Source organism: Branchiostoma lanceolatum, chromosome 7, assembly GCF_035083965.1.
Source record: "Branchiostoma lanceolatum isolate klBraLanc5 chromosome 7, klBraLanc5.hap2, whole genome shotgun sequence".
NCBI classification, from domain to species: Eukaryota; Metazoa; Chordata; class Leptocardii; order Amphioxiformes; family Branchiostomatidae; genus Branchiostoma; species Branchiostoma lanceolatum.
Window position 1 is genome coordinate 8,535,383 of NC_089728.1, and position 24,078 is coordinate 8,559,460.

At 41.7% G+C, this 24,078-nt stretch overlaps 1 protein-coding gene across 3 annotated transcripts in view; it reads left to right on the forward strand.

Moving 5' to 3' along the window:
• LOC136439021 (chromodomain-helicase-DNA-binding protein 8-like) overlaps positions 1-24,078 on the forward strand; it is a 43,756-nt gene that overhangs the window by 12,237 nt on the left and 7,441 nt on the right. For 2 of the 3 annotated variants that reach the window (XM_066434123.1, XM_066434124.1), the window contains exons 4-35: positions 7,254-7,368; positions 7,920-8,069; positions 8,717-8,788; positions 9,760-9,821; positions 9,958-10,072; positions 10,208-10,294; positions 10,471-10,608; positions 11,497-11,624; positions 12,007-12,195; positions 12,699-12,753; positions 12,874-12,937; positions 13,370-13,482; positions 13,752-13,895; positions 14,283-14,381; positions 14,692-14,851; positions 15,103-15,245; positions 15,514-15,655; positions 16,035-16,153; positions 16,440-16,613; positions 16,771-16,950; positions 17,101-17,208; positions 17,507-17,751; positions 17,967-18,054; positions 18,254-18,365; positions 18,549-18,705; positions 19,137-19,327; positions 20,144-20,267; positions 20,618-20,684; positions 20,819-20,927; positions 23,047-23,168; positions 23,472-23,548; positions 23,846-24,054. In XM_066434123.1, the coding sequence (XP_066290220.1) occupies positions 7,254-7,368; positions 7,920-8,069; positions 8,717-8,788; positions 9,760-9,821; positions 9,958-10,072; positions 10,208-10,294; positions 10,471-10,608; positions 11,497-11,624; positions 12,007-12,195; positions 12,699-12,753; positions 12,874-12,937; positions 13,370-13,482; positions 13,752-13,895; positions 14,283-14,381; positions 14,692-14,851; positions 15,103-15,245; positions 15,514-15,655; positions 16,035-16,153; positions 16,440-16,613; positions 16,771-16,950; positions 17,101-17,208; positions 17,507-17,751; positions 17,967-18,054; positions 18,254-18,365; positions 18,549-18,705; positions 19,137-19,327; positions 20,144-20,267; positions 20,618-20,684; positions 20,819-20,927; positions 23,047-23,168; positions 23,472-23,548; positions 23,846-24,054 (4,058 nt within the window). The remainder of the gene's footprint in view (positions 1-7,253; positions 7,369-7,919; positions 8,070-8,716; positions 8,789-9,759; positions 9,822-9,957; positions 10,073-10,207; positions 10,295-10,470; positions 10,609-11,496; positions 11,625-12,006; positions 12,196-12,698; positions 12,754-12,873; positions 12,938-13,369; positions 13,483-13,751; positions 13,896-14,282; positions 14,382-14,691; positions 14,852-15,102; positions 15,246-15,513; positions 15,656-16,034; positions 16,154-16,439; positions 16,614-16,770; positions 16,951-17,100; positions 17,209-17,506; positions 17,752-17,966; positions 18,055-18,253; positions 18,366-18,548; positions 18,706-19,136; positions 19,328-20,143; positions 20,268-20,617; positions 20,685-20,818; positions 20,928-23,046; positions 23,169-23,471; positions 23,549-23,845; positions 24,055-24,078) is intronic. The other variant, XM_066434125.1, reaches the window with a different exon arrangement.

The window sequence follows — 24,078 nt, forward strand, 5'->3', positions numbered from 1 at the left end:
CAATACAAGCCCCTTAATGCCTCAAAGCCATTGCCGGTTTCCCCTCCAGATGTCTTGTATCATATGACTTACATCCTCCCTCTCCCGTTTTATTGCCATTTTACACAGTGGGTACTTTATCTAAAGGAGGAGTGCACAGGACAGAAGGTTGGACTTGGGTCGACACACATCATTGTGTTGTTATACTGTTTCCATCTGTCACTTTGCCTCCCAGACAGTTCTTGTTCACTTTGCCATTTGTTTCACGGCTGAGCCTTTTGCCTAAATGCAATTTTGCTCCTATGTGCTGTCTGGAGTGCTCTTGACCCTGAAATTGCTATTTGCCTTTGGACCGATTGTGGAGAAAGCAGGACTGTTATAATTCATTTAGCACCACCCAGCTATTCCAAATTGACATCCATATGTCATTCTGCACTGCAATCATTCATCTTCAGATATCTCATGCCCCTATGAACAGCTCTGCTACACTACTACCAGCCACCAATCCCATCTTGCAGTGCCTCTCAGCCAATATTGAGCTTATTTGAGATGTAATTTACTTGCAAATCTGCAGGAGATGGTTCGGGCGGATTGCGCTTGCTGGGGCTGTAGGTATGGATTTTGGGAGGAGAAGTGCTTGTGGGATGTAATCATTCACACCAGCGACCATGTTACCCCCTGTTCCAAGAAAAAGCTGATACAGCCATGTAGTAGAACAGAACCCCTCACAATTCTCTGCTGAGTTACCTGGGAAAATATATTTTTGGGTGGGGCTCAGCTACTTTCCAGTTACAACTGGCGACTCAGAATGTTATTGGTAAAAAAAAAATGTTCCCCGAAGTAAATTATTCAATGCATGAAATAGCTCTTCCCGCCCGTTTTCGGTACAATGATGAAGAAATTGATCCCTCCACTCCTGCATATGCTGATAAGTCCTGGCTTGGTGGTTTTTGCATCCACCATGCATCATATATTCCACAACCATCAGGCAAAGGCACCAAGTGTGCAGTGTTTCCATTTTCTGAAGGGAAGAGGCACAGTCTCTCAGGATTTCTGTTTCAAATATGTGTTGAGACAAGAGTGAATGATACATTTTGTTTCATACAGGTAATCATCATCATACAGGTAATGATATTCATTATTTGAAACCAAGAAGCTAAAAAAATTTCATATGTTGTCCACGCATTTCCATTTATAACCATTACCTGTACTTTATTTTGATCTAAAGAAACTTTAGCGTTTTACAACATTGATCTGCAGCTGCTGTCTTGTCAGGAGAAGACTAAGAAATGTCGTGCTTTGTGTCCAACAATTGATGTTCTTAGGATGAAATGCTTTGTTGCCCTAGCCTGTCAACCACTCCACCTGAAGTGGCTCGACTCTTTGAAAAGTAAGAATCTACTGTTTCGGGCCCTTGCTGTTTGTCAAACAAACCACTGGCCGCTGCGGTGGAAGTCCGACCTGTCACAGCAAACTGTCAGACCTGTTGGTATATGGCGTTCTACCAGTCTCGTAACACGACACGCGGTGTTACAAGCTATGGCTGTTGCGCTGTTTGACACATGCTCCTTGAAGAAGTCTTGCGCTGGTATGCTTGGCAGCCCACCCAATGTCTCCCGAGGGGCCCTTGTTAAGTGTATAATTGAGGGCTAATTGGTATTGTACAGGGCATGTTTTCTTGGGGGATTACACGGTAACAAGCGATCAAAGTCAAGGCCCTAATCTACTAATGCCAGATGACTCCACGGTTAAGGCTTGTTCACACACTTAATCAGCTTATGGTGATCAAGTGCGATCAACTTGAACACTACAACACAGGTATCCCTTGCAGTGTGCTGTCAGAGGCTATCACAGGGGTATCATGACTGAAGTAGCATGGTTGTCCATGTTTATTTATGTTGCTACTTGACTGTTAGCAGTAACATGGCCTGAAGGAGATGGCAGGAATTACAGAAAATCCAGGATGTCATGTTAGTAGTGATTAGCAGGACCAATTAACTGAATTTAACAAGGAGAACTTTCTTTATAGGAAGAAGTTTGGTCCTGGTTTAGACATCAGGTATGGTTTGCCCATCCTTGAAGCAAGGAAAACTGCAGCTTTTGCAGTTCAAAAGACGGAACAGATCGTTATTTCCAGAAACTTCTTCCAAGAAGAAACAAAGACTTGCAACTAAGTTGCTTGTTGATACTTTATTATTGTTGATTACAAAGACACATAAAACTGTAACTTAGTAGTATTTCTGGCTGTGCTGTCCTTTACTCACACCTGATGTTGTTTCTCTTGTGCCACTGATATTCAGAGATGCACTTCTGCATCTCCTACTGTGCTTGATGGACCTGTCATTAGAATAAAGCCATAATCACTAGGCTTTATAGGTTTTGTATGAAAGAGGAAGATGTTGTGGATGTTTTCGCTGTTTAGCTGGAGGGGGGACAGGTATAACTTATCTTCTCATGCAAGTGGCTGCCACAAAAGTCAGGCATGATTTCAGAAGAAAATTGGTTAGGACAGCATTTTTAGCTGCTTTTCGCTTTATCAACTTAGCAGGTCACATACGGGAGCATCTTCGGCCACTTTCTTTGCTTAACAAATGGACGCAGCCCTGTAATGATGCACCTTATGTACAGCAATAAGAAAAAGGCACTTGCCTGATTATTGACTGGTCTCCCCAGCCCCCACTAAATTGGTTTGCAGCGGCGAAATTTGATTAGAGCCAACTTCGTCGAATTTAGCGGGGACAGCTCTTTGGGCGCGGTGGTTTGGTTTATGGACTGCGATAGGCCAGGGGAAGTAAATCGTAATTGTTTCTGGAGCCGTAAATTGTTTAATGGGTCTGAGTGGGAAGTAGTGAGGGCAAGGAGATCCTCCCCTAGGGACAGGTAGGATGATTTCCCTACTCCACTTTGTTCCCATTAGCTTCCCATCTGTGTAAAAAAAAAAGGAGGAGAAAAAGTCTTTATTTGCAGCGGGCGAAACCGTGCCATAAGAAGCGGGTGGCAGAGGGTGGTAGTTGCTGCTGGACTACCCACTGCTTTTCTCATGCTAATGATCCACAGCGTTGTGGGAGGGAGCTGTACCCTGCAGCTCCGATGACGTAAATGGAATAAGACAAGCCTGACCTGGCCAATAAGAGCAAAGATGGAGGTTGATCTGCCCAGTGGTGATGGTCTGCTTTTCCTCCACACACCCCAGGAAAGACCTGATACTATCTATCCTTAGTGGTTTCTGCAGAAATTGAATTATGGCAGAGAAGGTATAGATCTGTCTCAAGGATACCAAGGCATAGGACATATAATTCTAAACATTAGCTATTCAACCCTGCCATGGCAAATAAAGAGGTCACTCCCCTTGTGTACAGGAGAATTCAAATGTGTGTTATCACCTGAGGGGAGGTGTCTGCAGGACACAGCACACAAGATGGATGGATGTCCAGCCTATTGTCCAGGTGCTGCAAGCTCAGAAGATGCGCTGAAGCTTGATATGCCCTAAACTGGTGACAGTGCAATATAAAGCAGTAAGAACAGCACTATCAGTAGTATTTGTTACCTTTATTATTTACTGCAAATGTAATAGATGTGGTGACAGGGTATAACCAGGAAAGAAGACCAAATATGCCCCGCCCATGTTATGAAACAGTTTGGAATAAGGATGAATTTATGGTAATGTAAAGGTTTCCTCTGGGACAAATTGGAATTCTTATTGGAAATTGTGATCGTATGTCACAATTGGTGATGTAAACAAAAGGACAGAAGAGAAGTTCTTGATTTGCAACTCCAGTTGAGAAGTTACCATTGGATTGATTCATACAGTGACTCTTTTTTGGTCAGCAGATATTTATCATTAAGCTTGTGTCTATACTTTCCATCCAATGATTCTATATAGACACTGTTAGCAGACTTTCTTGCAGTCAATCTGAACATGTTAGTTGTTATTTATTTGATTTAAGATCAAGAAGACTCATCGAAATGGTAGTAGTGCAACAGTAAGCTGATTTACAGTGTTACTCCCAAGTATTTCCAGCTGTCCCTGGGGGTCAACCTGAAATCCACACCCACTAGTCTGACCTTAGGTGACCCATCAGCTGTAGTGTCTTGACTTCAGCCAGCCACATTCCTTGGATGCATCGCTCACTATTTGTACTTTCTGTAGAAACACATGAATGTCATCATATTCTATGAGTTAACCTGGTATGGAACTTTGAAACAGATGAGAAGTCACAGAAGTTGTTTGCTGCGTTATAATTTATAGTACAATCCAAGCCATTCAAAATCATTTTTGCAAATATTTGCACTGTGTGTGAAATATTAGGTATATGGGAGAAAGGCAACATCAGTCTAGACAAGTGTCATGTTTGTAATTCAGTTATTGACAGCTCATGAGCCAACCTCTTGAAAGGGTGCTTGAAACTCAGTTTGATTCAATGATTGTGACCACCTTTTTTTCCATGTACATATGAATGTACGACCAAATAGCAAATGGCAACAGCAAACATTCATGGTCTCATTCTGTCTACTTAATTCACAGAAATGACCTTTCCTGTGTCGTGATTTTAAAGATGTTTGGCATGAGTTAATGGCCAGGGTGACATCCATCTGTTGACGGCTGGTTTTTCATGCCCTGATGATTTGACTTTTTACTACATTTTCCCTTCTGATACCATGCTCCCATGTCCCATCATAGGAAATTATCAGAAATAATCATTTGGCATCACCACCAAAGACCTATCTGTCATTATCTAGGGAAGTATTTTTGTTTGTGAATAAAATGTAAATCACTGGTAACACCTAGATTTTAATATTACTTGTTGGCCATACAGATGTAGTTTGAAGAAGTCATAATTTGAAACCTGGATCATGTTAAAAATGTCTCCATAATATATGTACTTCTTTGGCTGTTCAGTCAATAGCTGTGACTCATATTCCTCATTTGTGTATATTCATGAGTTGCTTACTGTTTTCCAGTAAATGTTGTGTATTGCCTGTCGGCCCAATTCAGTAGGTGAACACTAAAGATCATCTAGGGAGCACTTCACTATTCTCTCTGATTTATAGAATTTATTTTCATCCAGCTTGATATCTGTAAATGTCTACAGAAAATGTTTTACTGAAAAGAAGAAGAAAAACACTTCCGTATCTCAAAACTGTACCCTTTAGCTCACACCCATCTAAGGTCTAGACAGATGGATACAGAGGATATCCTCTCCAACAGGGACCCTGTGGAGTTTAACCCCATTGACTCTCATTCATTACGACCATGAAGAAGTGTTGAGGTCATTCTTTGATGCTCCCACCTAATTGATAATAGGAGATTAATAGACTCACAGATAGTCTCCCTCAAGGATGGCCTCTTTCAGAAGATTTGTTGATGTTCCTATTTTCTGCAATTTGAAGACAGTGGATTATAGGAAGAAGGAAAGAAAGCTCAGAGGAAGTTTGTTTCAAAACATGCCCAAAGGAAACAGTGATGAGTTGCTAGTGAGACAGGTGAATTATGAAGGGGGTCATAGGTTATTTATCGATGTTGGCATTCCATTGATCCTGGGTAATGTGTTAAGCACAGGAAAGATGCCGGGCTTATTGGATGTCCAAGTTCTGTCAGAAGTGAATTTTTCTTGTGGAATGTAGGTCAGCGGCTAATGTCAAGAAGTCACAGAACTGAAAATACCAAACAGGTGGTTTCCACAGGAGTAAAGTGAGACTGATGGAAAGTGTAATTGTCATAGCAAGCCTTTATCTACCTGTGAAAATATGATGTATGTATAAATGGATAAGATAATACAATTAACTGCCTTTCCTTGAGACAAAGTCTGTTATTGCTTTTATTACCAGTTTTATGACTGGCGGTTTGTGCACAGTTGTCATAGAGCCTGTAGTAATCTGTGTCCTGATATGACAGAGTGCCTCCTTCTAACCTCTTTATTTATAATTTGATTATCATTGTGACAGAATCTATTTCATGGTAGATTATTATGATGCATTCGCTACATCTGCGAGTTAATGTTTGGAACCTTCCGCAGTCCTTGTGTGGAAATTGTGGTCATGAATCACTGAGATAAGGATTTTTCATAGCCAAATCAAGTTTGGCTGTTAGATAAGAATAAGTTATGTTACTGAGTGGCCGTTAAAAAGTATTTTATCATCTTGCCCAGCATAGGATCATACACCCTTGCAGCAGAAAAGCCCCTGAGTATTCCATAATTGCTGGCTTGCAAAAATGCCACATGGTGTGCGCATATGAAATATTGCAGTCATTTGGCTACATTTGTCACTTGTAACTGTTGACCTAGAATTCCAGCAGCTTTGTGAAGTGGTGGATGGCAGGGATCAGGCCCTGTAACTCCCGTCGGGGCTTGTAAAGCAGCTGGCCAGGAGCTTAAATCTGCCACCCAAGATCCCTGATAGATGGTAGAGGAGGAAAGCCATCACTCCCGTGACTACTTGTCCTTAATTGCGGCCCCACCAACGCTTTTAAGAAGTGTCGGCATTGCCATCCATCTCATGGTGTGTGATGGGAAGCTCGGGTGTGCGAAATGAGTGGTAGTTGTGCAGATAGAGCCATTACACTGTTTTCCTTTCTCGGCCTGTCAGGGCTCTAAATGGATCTGGCAGGATATCTCTCCTGGTGGGGCCAGAATCAATAATTGCTGTATGGCTCAATATTGCTGTGATAAATTTTACATTAGAGAGGGACCAGCTTGGATGGTGGCCCGCTGGAACAATTGGAAGTGTCAATGAGTGTGCACTGCTGACACAACAGGATTCGGCCGCAGAAATGAAAGGCATTAAATGTTGCTCAGCCCTCGGTAATTCCGCCGATGGGCGGCGGGGGAATTGGGGTCCAGTTCCTTATGGTATGTTTTAGTGTTATTGGTTTTCTTCGGGGCGAGGTAGGTGTGAAATGAATTCAGATCGTAACATACCTCCAAGAGCAACTATTTTACAGATGGACTAGTACCTGATCTTTCGAAGCAGAGAAGGTTAAACACTGTGCTACATTTCACACATTGTCCCAGTTATTTTATTGTGTTATTAACCTCCTGTATTATTGATGGTACTGTAAGTATTAGTTAAAGTCTCTTGAAGTGTAATAAGAGGCTGGGGAAAGATTAAGGTGCAGGGATTTGAGTTGCCAAATAGGCCCATCAGGCCAGATGGCTGATGGTGTGGGCCTGCACATTGCCATGAGCCATCAGTGTGTTTTGTGGTCTCAGCAAATTTTGGGGTGGCCGATATTGGCAGGTGACTTGATGAACTGTCTTGCCCTTTGTCCTCAGGCCTCCAGCCACATTATTCAAGGGCAAGAAGCGAAAAAGAAAGGATGACTCGGATGGATCGGACCTGGACGCGACGCCTCCGCCTTCCCCCAGCGCCGAGGATAGTCTGGTGGAGGTAAGGGTAGAAACATGCAGCATTGTTGAACAACAAAGAAAACAAAAATCAAACCCAGTAACATTTGATTCAATACAATACTTTCAAGATAACATAAATCCTAGTTCTTGCTTGGAGGCGAGATGTCTGCTGAGACCCAAGGTGGTTTTCCAGTTGTAAAAGTTTATGGTATATGTTACTTGTGAGATGTACCATATCCAGTAAAATACTTCTACACCATTATCGGGGTACTTTCACCATCCAACTAGATGGGAAGTGCAACACTATTGCCCTTCATAATTGCCATTCCTCTGGCATGTATTGATTCGGCAGTTCAGACAGCAATAGAAATCCACTTATGGACAATTAAAGATATCTGTGGTATGATCAGTTATCTTTTTGCTACATTGGTAAAGCCCCAGATCTAATTGGCCTGGGGTGCTAAAACTTGGATCAATCGATTGGTACTCCGATAATGCTGTAAGAGCTATATCCCCTTAGCTACCAGGAAGCGGCCTAATTTTCTGCATCAAATGCGCTCTCCAATTCTTTGTTGTGCCCGATCCCCTCAGAAGCGGCGCTCGACGCGGAACGTGAAGCGAAAGACCTACATCGATGATTTCCATCTGTCGGGTGATGAAGAGGAGACAGTTGTGGATGTTGTGTCAGGAGGAGGGGACGTCACCTTCCAGCAGCCCATACCATTCTATGTGGTAAGGAACGTGAGTGTTGACTTTCACACTTTATCATACCCATTGACTTAGGAACAGGTCACAACAAAGGAATAGTTTACAGACACAAATATACATTGTCAAGCTAGCACAAGAATGTTGTTCTAAGTAAATTTGACTTCTCGCTTCTCTGTGATGGTGGAAATGTTTTGTTCAAACTCGTTAGAAATATGAATTAGTCTGTATTACTTACTATAGGTGTATGAAGTAGGGAAACAAAGGTTGTATCAGCACTTTCTCTGTTGTATAAACTACATTCTACTTCAAAATGCTGTTCATCTTCTATCTAGATTGCAGTATTGACATATTCGTTGTTACTGATACATGTTCTACAGAAGATAGTACTGGGACTGACTGAGCCATGATTAAGTTTGTTGTTGAATTGTGTACATCCTAAGCTTTAGTGACCAAAGCATATTGGCCTCAGGTTGAATAAGAGACATATTGGAGGGAACGTAGGGATAATTTGTAAGGTATGGAAGGACATAAAATGAAAGTGAGGATAGAGCTTTAGAAATGAGTGCTTCCATAGAAGGACACTCTTTCTCTTGATGTTTCAGAGAGTTGGTGCAGTACTGAAGCCATAACATCAGGTACAAGAGAGCATGTTTCATTTTTTTGCTGTTGTTCTCCCTTAGGAAAATCCTAATGAGGATGATGCTGTCATTGTGGAGAAGATCCTGTCCTACAGGGGGGTTAACAAAAATGAGGTCAGTCTATAGCTTAATCACTTCTCTTCAGTGTGATCATGTATTGAATACCAATGTCTTGCCTTCTCTTTCATCTATTCCAAGCTACTATTCTAGGAAAACCTTTAATGGTGTTCTGTTCCTGGTCTCCAAGGGTACTTACCTTTCTACTGCCCATAGCTTCCAATTTTTGCAATTGTTACAAATGATCTTACAGAGGGGGGGGGTCTATAGTTAAATGGTTTCTCAGTGCATGTGTTAAGTTCCATTTCTGAAAATTGCAATGGTGTAATTTACAGTGACCTCTCTATAGCAAATTCATGACACTGCGGATATGTCTATCTTGTATGTGTCTCCCTACTGTACAATACAATTTATCGAACCGTAAATTTAAGAATCTACCAAAAGCTCCTTTTCCCTCCCACCACAAAATAAAACCACCAGGAAAGTAAATGAATTTTGAGTACCTTGTTGTGGTTAACAAAACCCACCTGCACAGCCTCACTGTGACCTGCCAGAGGAAGGAAGTAGGTGTCAGGGTCGCACTTGTTAGAATGTCAAGGTTAGAAGGATTGTGTGTACAAGGGCTGTCAATCATTTATCTGCAACTGGTGGCTCAGGGCTATTTTGTTTCAGATGCTGTTACAGATATGGTGACTTGGATATTTCTGACAAATAAATGTCACTGTTTGAAAGACTTCCAGCAAATTAGTTGTCGTCTTTTGCTTATAGTCAGTGCCACAAACGTGTGTGTTGTGGCAGATAAGAAACTTATTTCAAATAAAACTGGGCAAAGAGAATGGGCCTTTGAGGAAAGCTACAGAAAGGAAAGTTGTAAGAAAGGGTTTTGACACAATAGGGTTCCAAAATGTAAACTTATGCTCCAGATGCGACAATGATAAAATTGTAAATACAATGTAGAATGAAGAAGATGGCTCCAAATATTCATAATCATCCTGCATATTATTAACTGTATATTTTCCTTTCTACAGCACTCCACTGATGAAGCACAAAATCAAGGGATAGAACAGTACTATGTGAAGTACAAGAATTTGTAAGTGATTTTTTTATATCTTTCCTTATGTGCAAATTTCCACAATAAACCCTTTGTATAAGTCTATCGACATCCTGTTGTTCTTTTACAATATGTGATGTACTAACATGTTTATATGACTGCCTTCCCTCTGTAGTTCATATCTGCATTGCGAGTGGAAGACAGTGGAAGAACTGGAGAAGGACAAGAGGATTCACCAGAAACTCAAGCGCTTCTGGGCCAAGCGGGCCACTGTAAATGTGTTTGATCAGGTAAGAGGGTTTTTTTCTCTGCAGCTTCTTGCACTCAAGTGAAATTGTGCAAATAGATGCAGTAGAAATTTTATATATACTTAGACTTAACAGAAAGATCTCTTTGTTCATGTTTATGTTTTGTGTTTTCCTTAGTTTGATGACGAACCGTTCAACCCTGACTATGTGGAAGTAGACAGAGTGTTGGACATTTCAACCCAAACAGACCCCAACAATGGGCAGGTAAGCTCTCTTAGTACTTCTAAAGTACATGATTCTCTTAAACATTTTGTTTTGTTTGGTGACGAGTTATCTTTAAACTGTGCAGCTACCAACCAAGGTGTGGGAGGGTCAAAGTTTAAGCAACACCAGGTTTTGATCTATCTGAAACTTCCATTCCTCTATGAAATCTCCCCCAGCCGGTGACACACTACTTGGTGAAGTGGCAGCAGCTGCCTTACGAGGATAGTACCTGGGAACTGGAGGAGGACATTGATACCAGCAAATTAGAGCAGTACCACTACTTCAAACAGCCTCCAGAACCAGAGGATCGGGAGGTAAGGGGTCCATCAGCGTACTTGAAGCTAATGTGTGCAGGGGAGAGCTCTTCAAGACTGATGGTCACATTCATTGGTACATCATTAATGCCCCTAATGCATGTGCCTCTTCATAGATTCACATTTAAAAAAGGTAAAAGGATTGGCCTTCAGCAAAAAAGACACTTGTCATTGTGAAGTGTTGTGGCATGTCTGAAAATTGAACTTTAGTTCCAATATTGAAATGGTTTGTTTTCTTCAATCAGTGGACAAGATTAGCTAGTTTCAGGCTACATTGTGCATTATGGGTGAAGGGATAATGGAGAGCAGTATGGAACTAGAGTATTGCTCTTTATCTTCACATGTATGATTAAGAAAGTTGCACTGGCATATTGCCTATTGGAGAGGCAGGCCACCATCACTTTTCACAGTTTGGTGCTCATAATACAGTAGTTAATGGTGTGCTTGGAATTACCTGGGGTATTTCCTAATTGCTATATTTGACAGTTGTGTCGGCATGCTTAGTTATAATGGTGCCTGTAATGATGAGTGTGAGTTTGACTTGTCGGAATAATTGATGCTCAAGCTGTCAATTTTTCACTATTATTTTATTTTGTGCCGTACTCAGCAAGGATAGGAAAATCTTGGAACTTTTCCACTGCAAATATGACACTGACACCGTGAATATATGTTTCCAATGTACTCTTGAACTATAGCATTGTTTCAACTGTGGACTTAATAAAACGCAGCTAAAAGCTCCTTTTCCCTCCTACCGCGAAATAGAACCACTGCTAAAGTAAACACTGTTTGGCTTTCTTAACACTGCAGCGTGATAATTGTTCTCAGCGTTAAACAGGAATAGATGAGCGTTGTTTCTTGCATTGAGATTCCTTTCTTGTCTGTTGCCAGCCTAAACCTCGACCCGAGCAGGAGGCGTGGCATCAGCTGGATCCGAACGTGACCTACAAGAATGACAACAAGCTTCGGGAGTACCAGATGGAGGGTGTCAACTGGCTCCTCTTCAACTGGTACAACAGGTGAGGCCCTACCAGACATCACAGATTAGACTTACAATCAGCTTCTCACTCCATTCTCAGTGTAGCAGTAGGATTGTTCTATGCTGATGTCCATCTGTTGTGTCCACTTGTTTCATGTGACCAGTTTGACAGTAATTATTTTGAATTGCTAGAAGTTGAAAAGCTGGAAAACCAGGATAAATTTTTTAATGGTTCATTTTTGTGCTGCAGAGAAAGTTTCATTACAATGTAAGGTGTTTTTGGAAAGACCAATAATAAGCACACTTCTCTGCACAGTTACAGATATTATTTTTTGAGTGTGTAGCATTGCTGTCCTATATTACACTTCAAATTAATTTTTGGCCCATAAAATACTTGAACCTTTCCTTGTTTCCTATACTAGGCGTAACTGTATACTTGCTGATGAGATGGGTCTGGGGAAGACAGTCCAGTCTATCACTTTCCTGAAGGCAATCCAGGAGCAAGGCATCCTGGGACCCTTCCTCATCATTGCCCCACTCTCCACCATTGGAAACTGGCAGCGGGAGTTTGAGACATGGACGAACATCAACGTAGTGGTGTATCATGGAAGGTAAGACTAGTCCTAAAAAGCAATGTTAGGTTTGTCTCTACATGTTACGTCAAACATGAATATCAATGATATCAACAAAGAAGTACAACTTTAACTTCATATCCTTACATCAACTAATTGTTCAAAGCCTTAATCTGCAGACTGTGAAATACAGAAAGTATATAAGAAAATTTTCAAGGCTACTTAGAACTTTCTTTTGAATTTCACCACTCAGCTGTCAGATCAAAAATTTTATGTCCGCTAAAAAGATAAGGCTTGGCTGGGGTCAGTCAGGTAGCCTGAAACACAATGTTTTTCTTCCTAGGCCTAGGAATGATAGACGTTAAAGAAAATGTCAAGTATTTTTTACAGGGAGGGTTAAATTTGGCTTGCCTTGGTCAGTTTAATGCGGGGCTCCCCTACTCTCGAGTATGGGAGCCTTGGTAAACTAACTAGGATGGCACCCTGGCTATAATTTGGCTGTGTGATGCAGAATACATGGATCCTCTGTTTTCCCCTTCCAGCTCTGCTAGCAGGCAGATGATCCACCGTTATGAGATGTTCCATAGGGATGAGCTGGTAAGATATCTACAAAATTTTACAGTTTAATGTCTATTGTGTAATTCTTTGTTTCAACACCTTTTTTTGTAGCATCATCAGTTAAGTCAAGTAAATTCTGAATTTATTATTTTTTTTCAGGGCAATATTATACCAGGATGCTACAAGTTCCAGTCACTCATCACAACATATGAGGTTATCATCTGTAAGTATACTATTTTGTATTCAAGTGCATTTGTTTTTTGTGACCCTTTGACTCCCCCATGTCATTTGTGTTGTTCAGAAGAGCCTCCTGGCATCCATGAAAAGAACTGCAGACACATAACAGGGTAGCCCTAAAGATACCTGACTTAGAAATAGAAAATGCTATGGCTTTCATCTACAACATTTTTGTAAATGCTGTATGGAACAAGTTGTACAAGGCTTAAGGTTTCCTTATAATCCAAGAAAATGCATGTTTATTTTTTAGTAGGAAAAGGCATAAGTTGACTTGATATGCAAAGGATGATATATTCAAGTGTTAGTTGTATGCTCTCAGTGAAAGCAATCCAAGTGTATGCTCTCAGTGAAAGTCCTGGGAATGTCGTAAACTTGAGTGAGGTTAGAAGCTACAGTCCTAATCATACAAACTTTCCAGCGGACTGTCTGGAGCTGCGTGAGATCCCATGGAGGGCAGTCATCATTGATGAGGCCCACCGACTCAAGAACAGGAACTGCAAACTGCTGGAGGGACTCAATATTCTTGACTTGGTGAGTCGTTTTGACATATATCTGTAAGGTGATCAAATGAAGGAATTTTCTTTACAATGATTTCTTAAGGTATAACAATTCTCTGTAGTGAAAAGTACAGGCTTATTAGTGTAAAGACCATGAAATATTTCAGTTGTGTAGAGGGACCAAAGTTGAAGGAATTGTCTGTTAGCTCGTAATATGAAAGCAAGAATAAGAATTGTAACTTTCCTACATGTAGTAGCACAAAGCCATTGTCTCATAGTACAACTGTTTGTTCCTCACTCCAGGAACACAGGGTGTTGCTGACCGGCACCCCCTTACAGAACAATGTGGAGGAACTCTTCAGTCTGCTCAACTTCCTGGAACCAGAGCAGTTTGACTCAGAAGCAGACTTCTTGTCTGAGTTTGGAGACCTTAAGACTGAAGACCAGGTCAGTTAGCTCGTAGGGCAAAGATTTACTTCTAAGCTTTCCTCTATTGATGTGCATGATATACTGGAATTCTTGATTTGTTAACGGTAAGTTGATTTTAGTTACTTTAACAGTCATTAGACAACTGCTAAAATTTCGTAATGGCATATATTTGATTACTAACATTTGAGACTGTGATGTTTGTTCCAACCGTTAGAATTAAATGTCTTGAACTACTCCTATTCCCCCAAACCACTAAAATTACCAACCCCAATATTAAATGGATTCACAGTAATCATATGGCCTTGAAGACAAAAGACATATGGACGAAACATGACAGAAATAGCTCAGAACCTTACATCAGAAAAGGAAGGATGACTGGCTTGACATGTCTACCATTTTGTTCAGGTGTCCAAGTTGCAGGCCCTCCTGAAACCCATGATGTTGAGACGTCTGAAGGAGGATGTGGAAAAGAATCTGGCTCCCAAGGAGGAGACAATCATTGAGGTAAGATGCACAGGAATTAACGGTATGACTAGTAGACTTGTGGCGTACTCTTTAGCCAGAGTGGCAGCTAATGAATTGAGTACTTTTCTGCTGCATGATTTGTGTTTACTTCTATTTATGTTTCTTGCTGTAAGGAATAACTTCAGAGGTACCAGTAACATTCCTCAAGTAGTGAATATTATGAGGCTGTTTTGTTGGAGGTTGCATTGGATATTGCAAAGCTCTTGTGATAACAATGGTTAGATACATTTTGTCCCTGATTTGTTAGGTATTTGAGCTAAGCGAGTACTTATGCTGTTGCTGTCCACAGGTGGAGTTGACTAACATCCAGAAGAAGTACTACCGTGCCATCCTGGAGAGAAACTTCACCTTCCTGGCCAAGGGCTGCGGCTCCTCCTCCAACGTACCCAACCTCATGAACACCATGATGGAACTGCGCAAATGCTGCAATCACCCCTACCTCATTAAGGGTCGGTACACTTATTAGCTCTTATCCAATCACAACACAGTACTACACAACCACATTATCCTAGTTACAGTAATGGCATTAGGAAAGAAAATATATTTACTGGGATAAACTGGATTGTGAGAGAGTGAGTGGATAACCGTCAAGTCATGCAATGAATTTATCAATGCTGTAGATTTATCAAAATGCATTAAAATTTTTAGGTTATTGCAGCATACAACATTTCTAAAAGAAGATTCTGTGCCTTTGACACAGGAGCTGAAGAGAAGATTCTGGGAGAATACAAGGACCAGCATGGTGAAAGCCATGGAAAATACCTCGAGAGCATGGTGCAGGCTTCAGGAAAACTTGTGCTGATAGACAAGCTGCTACCTAAACTCAGGGCAGGTGGACATAAGGTGGGCAGTAGAGTACTTTCCTAACTTAATTACATAAAGTGTGTTTCTACTGTCTAAGGTGTTCATTTCTCTGATGGTATGTACAAAATAAAAACAACATTTATCTTTGGCACATGTATATAGAGGCCAGCAAGCTTTGACAATGCCTGGTATTAAGAATCAATCACGATAACATTCTGAGTTATAGTGGCACACAAACCTTTTGATCATGTACTTATCCAGCATACTTTCAGGTTTGTTGATTGATCTGTCTTCCTCCTCTGTCCAGGTCCTGATATTTTCCCAGATGGTTCGCTGTCTGGACATCCTGGAAGACTACCTGGTACAGAACGTGTACCCTTACGAACGGATTGACGGGCGCGTCAGGGGGAACCTGCGACAGGCCGCCATCGACAGGTTCAGCAAGCCAGGTCAGTCATGTGGAAAGCTGCAGCACAGATCAATTTACTATTCGAGATTTATCTATTTTCTTGGGACTTACTTTTGCAGTAAGAGGAGAAAGGAGGTCTTTGCGGTGTTTTATGTTGGCATTTGAAGCAATCTTGGAAATCCTTATTCGCAATGTCTTTGTATTTGCAGTTGAGAAGACACTGAAAAAAAAGGGAAAAGAAAACTACTGCAAACATTTCAAGATTTACAGTAATCAGAATTCCCTGTTAAGTAGTCCTTGGTGCCACCAAAGTTCCCTTCAAGGCTTAAAATATAGATAGTTTTCATGGCTTCCTTGCTGTTCGGCTATAATGTGAAAATCTGAATGGTGTACCTGAATTCGTCTTTTGTGTTTCACAGACTCCGACAGGTTTGTGTTCTTGCTGTGTACACGAGCTGGTGGTCTGGGGATCAACCTGACGGCAGCAGACACTGTCATCATCTTCGACTCTGACTGGAACCCACAGAATGATCTCCAGGTATGAGAAAAGACATGTATTGTAACTTCCTCATTCACCGGAGTAATGATAAATGATACTGTAAGAACCATATGCCTTTCTCCTAGAGTGTCTCCCAATGCCAGTAACAGTTATGGTTTGTTGAAAGGCATGATTTTTACATCCTTCAGTACATCACTTTCAACGTGAAATATTTGCATTTCCTCCTGTGGTTTAAGTTGCAAAATTCAATGTAAACCACGAACATAATGTAAAAATGCATGTGCTTGTGTCATAACATAAACTACACACATTGTGTCCGTGGCAGGCTCAAGCCAGGTGTCATCGTATCGGGCAGTCCAAGTCAGTCAAGGTGTACAGGTTGCTGACCAGGGCCACGTATGAGAGGGACATGTTCGACCGAGCCAGTCTGAAGCTGGGACTGGACAAGGCTGTGCTCCAGAGCATGAGGGACAATGTTTCAGGGGCCAGGGAGACACAGGTAATGTCTTGTTTCATGTTTTTCCTTTGACGTCATCTCATGCAGAGGGCCTGTTCTGTTGTGAACAAATTTTTTCTGTTGACAGACAGTTGTTAGTTTGCAATAAGTTCAAGTATATTTTAGGATAGAATATAAACTGCAATGATTATTATTACAGGAAAAACAGCAGCTCTCCAAAAAGGACATTGAAGAGCTGCTGAGGAAGGGTGCGTATGGAGCCCTCATGGAGGAAGGCGATTCTGACAAGTTCTGTGAGGAGGACATTGAGCAGATCTTACAGAGGAGAACTCAAGTCATCACCATTGAGAGTGAGGGCAAGGGCTCAACGTTTGCCAAGGTACAGTTCACTCCGATGTTCATGTGATTCCTCTCTATTCAACAGTGCATCTTTCCAGATAATTGCTTCATCCCATTTTGATTTGATTGAAGCTTAATAGAAGTGTTTGCTGTATTTAGGGTTAATACACATTTGATCCCCTTCTTGCAGGCCAGTTTTGTGTCGCGTGAAAACCGTACAGACATCAACATTGATGACCCTGACTTCTGGAAGAAGTGGGCCAAAAAAGCAGACTTGGACATGGAGGAGTTAAACAGGGTATTTCATTGGTTCCTCTTCTATTACGCCCCTTTCTTTGGCATTTGTAACAGTGTTTGATCTTTACATTGTATTTTTATACAGCTTAAATATTTGGTTCAAAAGAAAACATTTGATGGTGATGAAAGTATTATACATGTACAGTGTACCAGTAAGATTTGATAAAGATTAATAGATTGTAATTTGAAGATCTGTTAAACATGAATGGCCCTGCAGTTTGCTGTGCAGGTGCTAGGTGGCTCTTCATGACAAAAAAAGGCTGACTTTAGAAAATGGCTGACATTTTTTTCTGTGACAGGATGACAGGATCATCGAGATGCCTCGTGTGCGGAAGCAGACGAAGCGGTATGCCACCAGTGCGACTGACGAGATGTTGGACTTCAGCGACTCTGACACCCTCGAGTCTGATGCTGAGTCGGAGGGCGGTGGGAAAGGGAAGAAGGGAAAGAAGGACAAGGGCAAGTCATCCACAAGATCAGGACACAGCAGTGGCTGGAGTAGAGTGGAGTGCTTCAGGGTGGAGAAGAATCTGCTGGTCTATGGGTAAGAACTGCTTTCTGTAACTGAACTGAACTGAACATAAATCATGTTGACAGGACAAGGTTTTGCAGTTGGGCTTGAAACATTTCCTGTTCTAGACTGGAAGGTTAGAAAATGGGCAAAACATATGCCTGATATGCAAAAATATAGAATTCAACCCACTATCTCAAATTCCAGGGATTCAAGGTTTTAATACATTTGTATGTTGTTATTTACAGATGGGGCAGGTGGTCTGACATCCTCCGTACTGGAAGATTCAAGAGAAACCTGTCAGAGCAGGAGGTGGAGTCCATAGCAAGGACCATGGTAAGTTTACTTAGCCGTTTTTGTTATGACTATAGATGTTAAAATGGATGGTAGTTTTTAGAGGTTTGCTGTAAAAGATTTTTGTTAAAATACAATCTTACTTGACTTCTTTCAATTTCTTAGGACTTCAAAGAGCTTGATAAAACTAGATTGGTGTCCGTATGTGTTACCCTTATAAAATTCTCACCTTTCCATGCAGCTGATGTACTGTCTGCAGCACTACAAGGGTGATGAGAAGATCAAGGCCTTCATCTGGGACCTGATCGCCCCTCCAGTGGACGGTGCTGTCAAGAGCTACAAAAACCACTTAGGTACACGATACTGTAACATTTGATCTAAATTCTGAATGTCACTGTAACCGAGGACCTTTGTACCAGGCTACAGGGAAAACCTTTTTAAAACTTTTTCTGCGGTAGAAATTGTGTCAAAGTAGATCTTCAACGTTCTGTAGTTGCTAAACTCTGACAACTGTTGTTCAACGTTATCTTGTTCAGGTCTGTCAGCCCCTGTGCCGCGTGGACGGAAAGGTAAGAAGAAGAAGGACAATAAGTCCCTGCCAGCCGTGGACATGGAGTGGGCCCAGAAGATCAACACAGAGGAACTGCTGCAGGACCCTGGCTACAAGAGGCATCTCCAACACCACTGTAACAAGTGAGTACCTGTAATAGATACTCAAGGTGATCTTAGAGTCCAAAGGTTCTAGAATCCCTAGCAGACCCCAATTTTGTGATCTTGGGAAATGCACCTGACACCCATTTCCTCACTCTGCTCAGGTGAAAATGAGTACTTTCGATGCGGGACATTCTGTCAAATGGATCTTAAAGCCAGGGGTCCCTTGAGCACGTTAAAGAACCCACCATACTTATAGAAAAAGTAGGAGTTCTTCCCCGTGTGAGTGGATAAAACCTTAATACTTCTGTCTTACGCAGCTTGTTCTTATTGTACAAAAACTGTTGTGTTACGCCAAAAAGCGGTTTACCTGTTATGCAAAACAAAGAAAGTGATGTGACATGCCAGATAAATGTATAACTAGCTTGGATCAATTTGCAGTCAGTTATAACATGTTTCTGATTGCCCTCCAGAGTGCTGCTGAGAGTACGTATGCTGTACTACCTGAAACAGGAGGTGATTGGGGAGTTTTCCGCGGCCATCTGGGGCGGTACCAACCACACCAGTCTGGACATCCAGGTGCCCATCCCTGAGGGGGAGCCCCCCATCGACTGGTGGGACGAGGAGGCAGACAAGTCACTCCTTATTGGGGTCTTCAAGCATGGTAGGACCACAGTGCCATAGGGTTATCCTTCAAGGGAAAACAAGATTGAAAATCCAATCTGAATTGGGTGACTACTGAAGCAGTAGTTAAGACCCTGTTCACACTAAAAAAAAACGTATGGGATTAAACATCGGATCCCATTCAAACTCGAACGGAACCAATTTTTGCGTTCACACGGCTCTTCGCCAATCCCATTGGTTCAGATCGGGTCATTTTAATCGGTTTCGATGTTTAATCCGATTCATTTTTAGAGTGTGAACGGGGTCTTGTTTTGTTTGTTTTGTTCTTCCTTTGAGGTTAGAAAACTTGCATGGTGGATTTTGGGAAATGCTAAGTTGCACCTCAATCCAAGCCCAACCTTTTTATTTTTTGTCTTGGTTTGACATTGCATTATGGGTGTGCCCTTCGTTTTTCAAAGCTGCCTTTATCTTGATTGGTGACTTCACATTTGTGTTGAGATGCCTGCCAGTGGTTTTGTTCTCATCCCATCTTTGCTTTCTTTCCATGGAATCCTTTTAGTTATGGGTTTCTAACTCCTCATTCCAAAAAAGTTATAACACAAGCATGAAGTTCGCTTGGTGTTTTTTTCTGTTGAATCCTGACTCAAGTATGCATGGCATACAGCGTTTTATTTTGAGAATTCAAAAGATCAAAACATCTTGTGATGATTACAACACATTGCACGCGTTAGACACTGACACAAATGTGATGTCAATGATCGATATCTGAACAAGATTGTTCCTGCCTCCAAGGTTGGCCCAGTAGCCATCAAAGGCCTCTGCTAACATGCTGCTGTTAACCCTTTCTTTCCTGGAGGCTATGAGAAGTACAACTTCATCCGTGCGGACCCCACGCTGTGTTTCCTGGCGAGATGCGGGCCGCCGGATGGGAAGGTCATGGCGGCCGAGCAGGCCCAGGAGGAAGCAGATGCAGACGATGTGTAAGTGCTTCAGACCATTTTTTCTATTCCTTTATTAGACTGCTGCAGATTGAATCCTTTGTTATGGTTTGTTGTGATGAACTGGACACAGTGGATCAGTGTCTGCTTATCATGTATATCTTGTGTTATGTCTATATTTATATGCTATAGGACAGTTGTAACTTAGTCAAGTGACTGCAGATCTACTTTTGCTTACAAGTTGCAATGTCCAGGCTCTCGTGGGATACTGATAGTGAAGACAAAGACTGTGTTTCTTTGTGTTATTTTGCAATATGAAAAAGATTGATTCCAGTATTTCATATATGTTACATGTAGGTTCTAGTCTAACCAGTGCACTCTGTTCCACACAGGGGCTACAATGATGATGACCAGGACCCTGAATACAAACCAAAGAGAAAGCCTTTCCAAGATGATGAGGTATGTATGATTGCGATTTAATGGTACAGACATGAAACATATGGTATAGTATCAAACAGATTATCAAGTAGCATTCAAAGTGACAGTGTTGAGCATGACAGCAGTATAACAGGAAGCATGCTTGTCTTCCACAGGAGGACTCAGACCCTGACAGCCTGACGTACGGCGATGATGATGACGAGGACACGCCTCGGAAAAGCAGGAGGCGCCGGCAGCCAATCATGGACAACATTGACCCCACAGGTAAAACTGCCGTTTAAGGTACGCCTAAACCCCGGCTGAGGAATTCAAAGGGTATATCAAACTATATGTTGCAGTTAACTATGGACTTTGAGCTTATGTAACATAATACCTTGTTGCAAGACGGTAATTTATGCAAATTTTTATGACTTCACGATGACGTCATCAATAGTAATGGGGCCACGCCCATTTTGAGAAAAATCGAATTTCCAGGCTAGAGCTTGGGTAAAAATCAATGGTATTTCTCAGAAATGTACATAATGGTAATAGTAAAAATATCATGTTTTTTCTCTCTCATATTTTCAAATGCTGATTTTTTAGGAATTTTTTTCGGTTATATTTATTGCCCCCTATGCAGCCAGCCTTCACCTACTCAAATAGCACGGCATTGTTTCGGCGAAATTTGACGGTTTAGTTTGGAGGGTTATCTCCACAAAAATGACCTTTTCCCCCATATTTCATACGTAGTTTTACCATGGATTCGTTTTGAAAATCATATATCTATTGTATATGTAACGTTTTTCCCCTTCAGGGGGCGTAAAAGTGTCGAAATCGCTGTTTTTTTGGCCGCATTCCACGGGCCCGATCACTTCCTGTTAAATGAGGGTCAGTGACCTTTCAAAAAGCGCTTCCTGGCGGATTTAGAAGGCAAAACATGGATAAAAGTTTTCCGGAGGGAGTGAAGAACAGCCAAAACACGCCACAAAAACAAAATGGCGGACCTCTCGAGCCCGGCGATCTGCGCTGTCCGCTTCGGGACGAGATTTAGCCCGGAAGACAGTCGTTTACCGGGCTCTATCCTACAGAGCTTCGTGGGAGAAGTCTTTACGATTATTCTGAGGCCTTTCTAGAGGAATCCTACTCGGGTTTTCTGGAGTTACAGACTTGTTTCTGACGCCGGACACGTCTCGACCCCATTGTTGTCGAAAATAGTATGCCGTGCATGCCGTGAAGATCAAAGATGCACGGACATACGCGCGTTTTGTCGCGACAAAAACAGCTTTTACGCGGCTTGGCGATCAACGATGTTGAATTGGTGGTCGGGATAGATAGCATGGCTGGATGTGGTATGGGATTTTTGGGCTAATTGTTGAACATTCGTAAATATACTTGTCCGAAGTGAAGCTGGGTCTCAAAATCAAAATTATGATGATTCTGTATATTTGCCCAGACATCTGCTTATTTCACGTTCGATGTTGTATCTACAAAATATCGACATGTATGTAACGTTTTCGGAAGTTATTGCTTAGTAAACTTTATTTGTCGATATGCTGTGAAGTTGGCGATAATATTTGTGTAACTCCGTGATCGCTGTTTGAAGTTTTTACTAATAAAAATGAACCTAACTTACTGAAATTTAGTTCTATTGTCATACTTATATCGGTGCAGTCAAGCTTTTTGTTGAAAATTATGCCGTGAAGTCGGAACATTATGTTACGTCGCTCTACGATGTACATCCCTCGATCCAAGAAAGACAGTCCTTACTGTAACTTTAGATCAGAGTTTGCAGGCAATGGATTTATGAAGAAGAAAAATGAACGTTACTGAATGGAACCTAGTTCTTTTGTGGTAGTTGTTCACATATCCGTGCAATTCAGACCAGTACAGTTTATTACAAATACTCAATCGGGAAATGCACACTTGGCACAGCTTTGGGGATTCTCCATTAGTCGTGTCGTCATCCACTTAGCGCAGCCTGATTGGCGTAGCGGCCTCTTGTTTTCCCGCCACGGGACCAGCTGGGACCATCTGGGCTCCCCAGGGGGGCGGAGTAGGCTGTTGTCCATGATCCCCCCTCCGTACTGAGGCATGAAAACTGCAACTTTACCCTTCAATTTAGGAGTTAAATTGTGACATTAAAGGGAAAAACATTATAGATTATAAAAATAGGTCTTATAAAGCACCAGGTCTAATGGAAATAATTTTTTATCAGCATATGCCTCAGCCCGGGTTTAGGAGTACCTTAAACTCATTTGTAGTTAAATTTCTCAAACTTAATTACACAATACAACTTCTGCCAAGCTTATATTTTAGAACAGGAAGTAGGAAATTGCCCTCTGGTGGATTTTTGCATAATCTGCAAAGGTAATAATCGCTGGAATCTGCCATGTTCTTGTTACAGTCAATGAAGGGAAACTGCCATTCCCCACCCCATCAGACATGAACACCCGTCTCCGTCGTATCATCACGTCGTACCAACGAAGTCACAAGAAGCAGCAACTGAAGGCTGCCATGAGGGAAAAGGTATGCCATTACTCCGACTCCATCTGGAAAGACTTTATGTGAACACTATTTCCCTAGGCTCTTAAGTGTGCAATCTGACAATAATCCAAAAAGTGTGGAATAGAACTGGGATAGAGTTGGTAACTAAAAACATGGTGGTCACTTTTTGAGACATGTATGGAAAACAAATGTGAGCATTTAGCAACATTAGCTGTCATGTCTTGTACAATAATCTCTGAAAGAGACTTTAGATTGTTAGATTTCAATTGTTAGATTTCGATGAGATATTTTACTTAAAACTTTCTCATCATCTTCCCACCACAGAAAGAGCTGCTGCGGAAGGAACGCTTTGAGGAGGCCATCAGACAGAAGGAGCTGAGGCGAAGAGAGATGGCACAAAGGTACACTACATATCTTATCCAACGTCGCCTTTGTGAAGCACTTCAATTACACTTACAGATCTCAGATAGGAAGCTTCTTGTCAGGTTTTTTTTTTTACCTTTAAAGCTGAAGTTGTCATCCTCGAAAAAATAATGCTTGGCCAACTTCCATAGTACTGTTTATTTTAATACCATTCTTAACAGTCACAATAGTGTCTGTTAGTTATGTCAGGTGTGAAAGTACAGCACTGAAAGTTTCTGATAGCTGGAAGGTTACATAGATACATTAGTAAGGTTTTTGAAACACTTGAATTTCAGATGGTCCAGAAGAGAGGAAGCAGACTTCTACCGTGTGGTGTCAACATTTGGTGTGGAGTTTGACCGCACCAAGCAGAAGTACGCCTGGGACCGCTTCCGCAGCATTGCCCGGCTGGACAAGAAGTACGACCAGAACATGACTGAGTACTACCTGGCCTTCCGCTCCATGTGTGAGCGGGTCTGTGGCCGCAGGAGGAAAAGTGACGAAGGTACGGGACAAATAATTTCTGTTT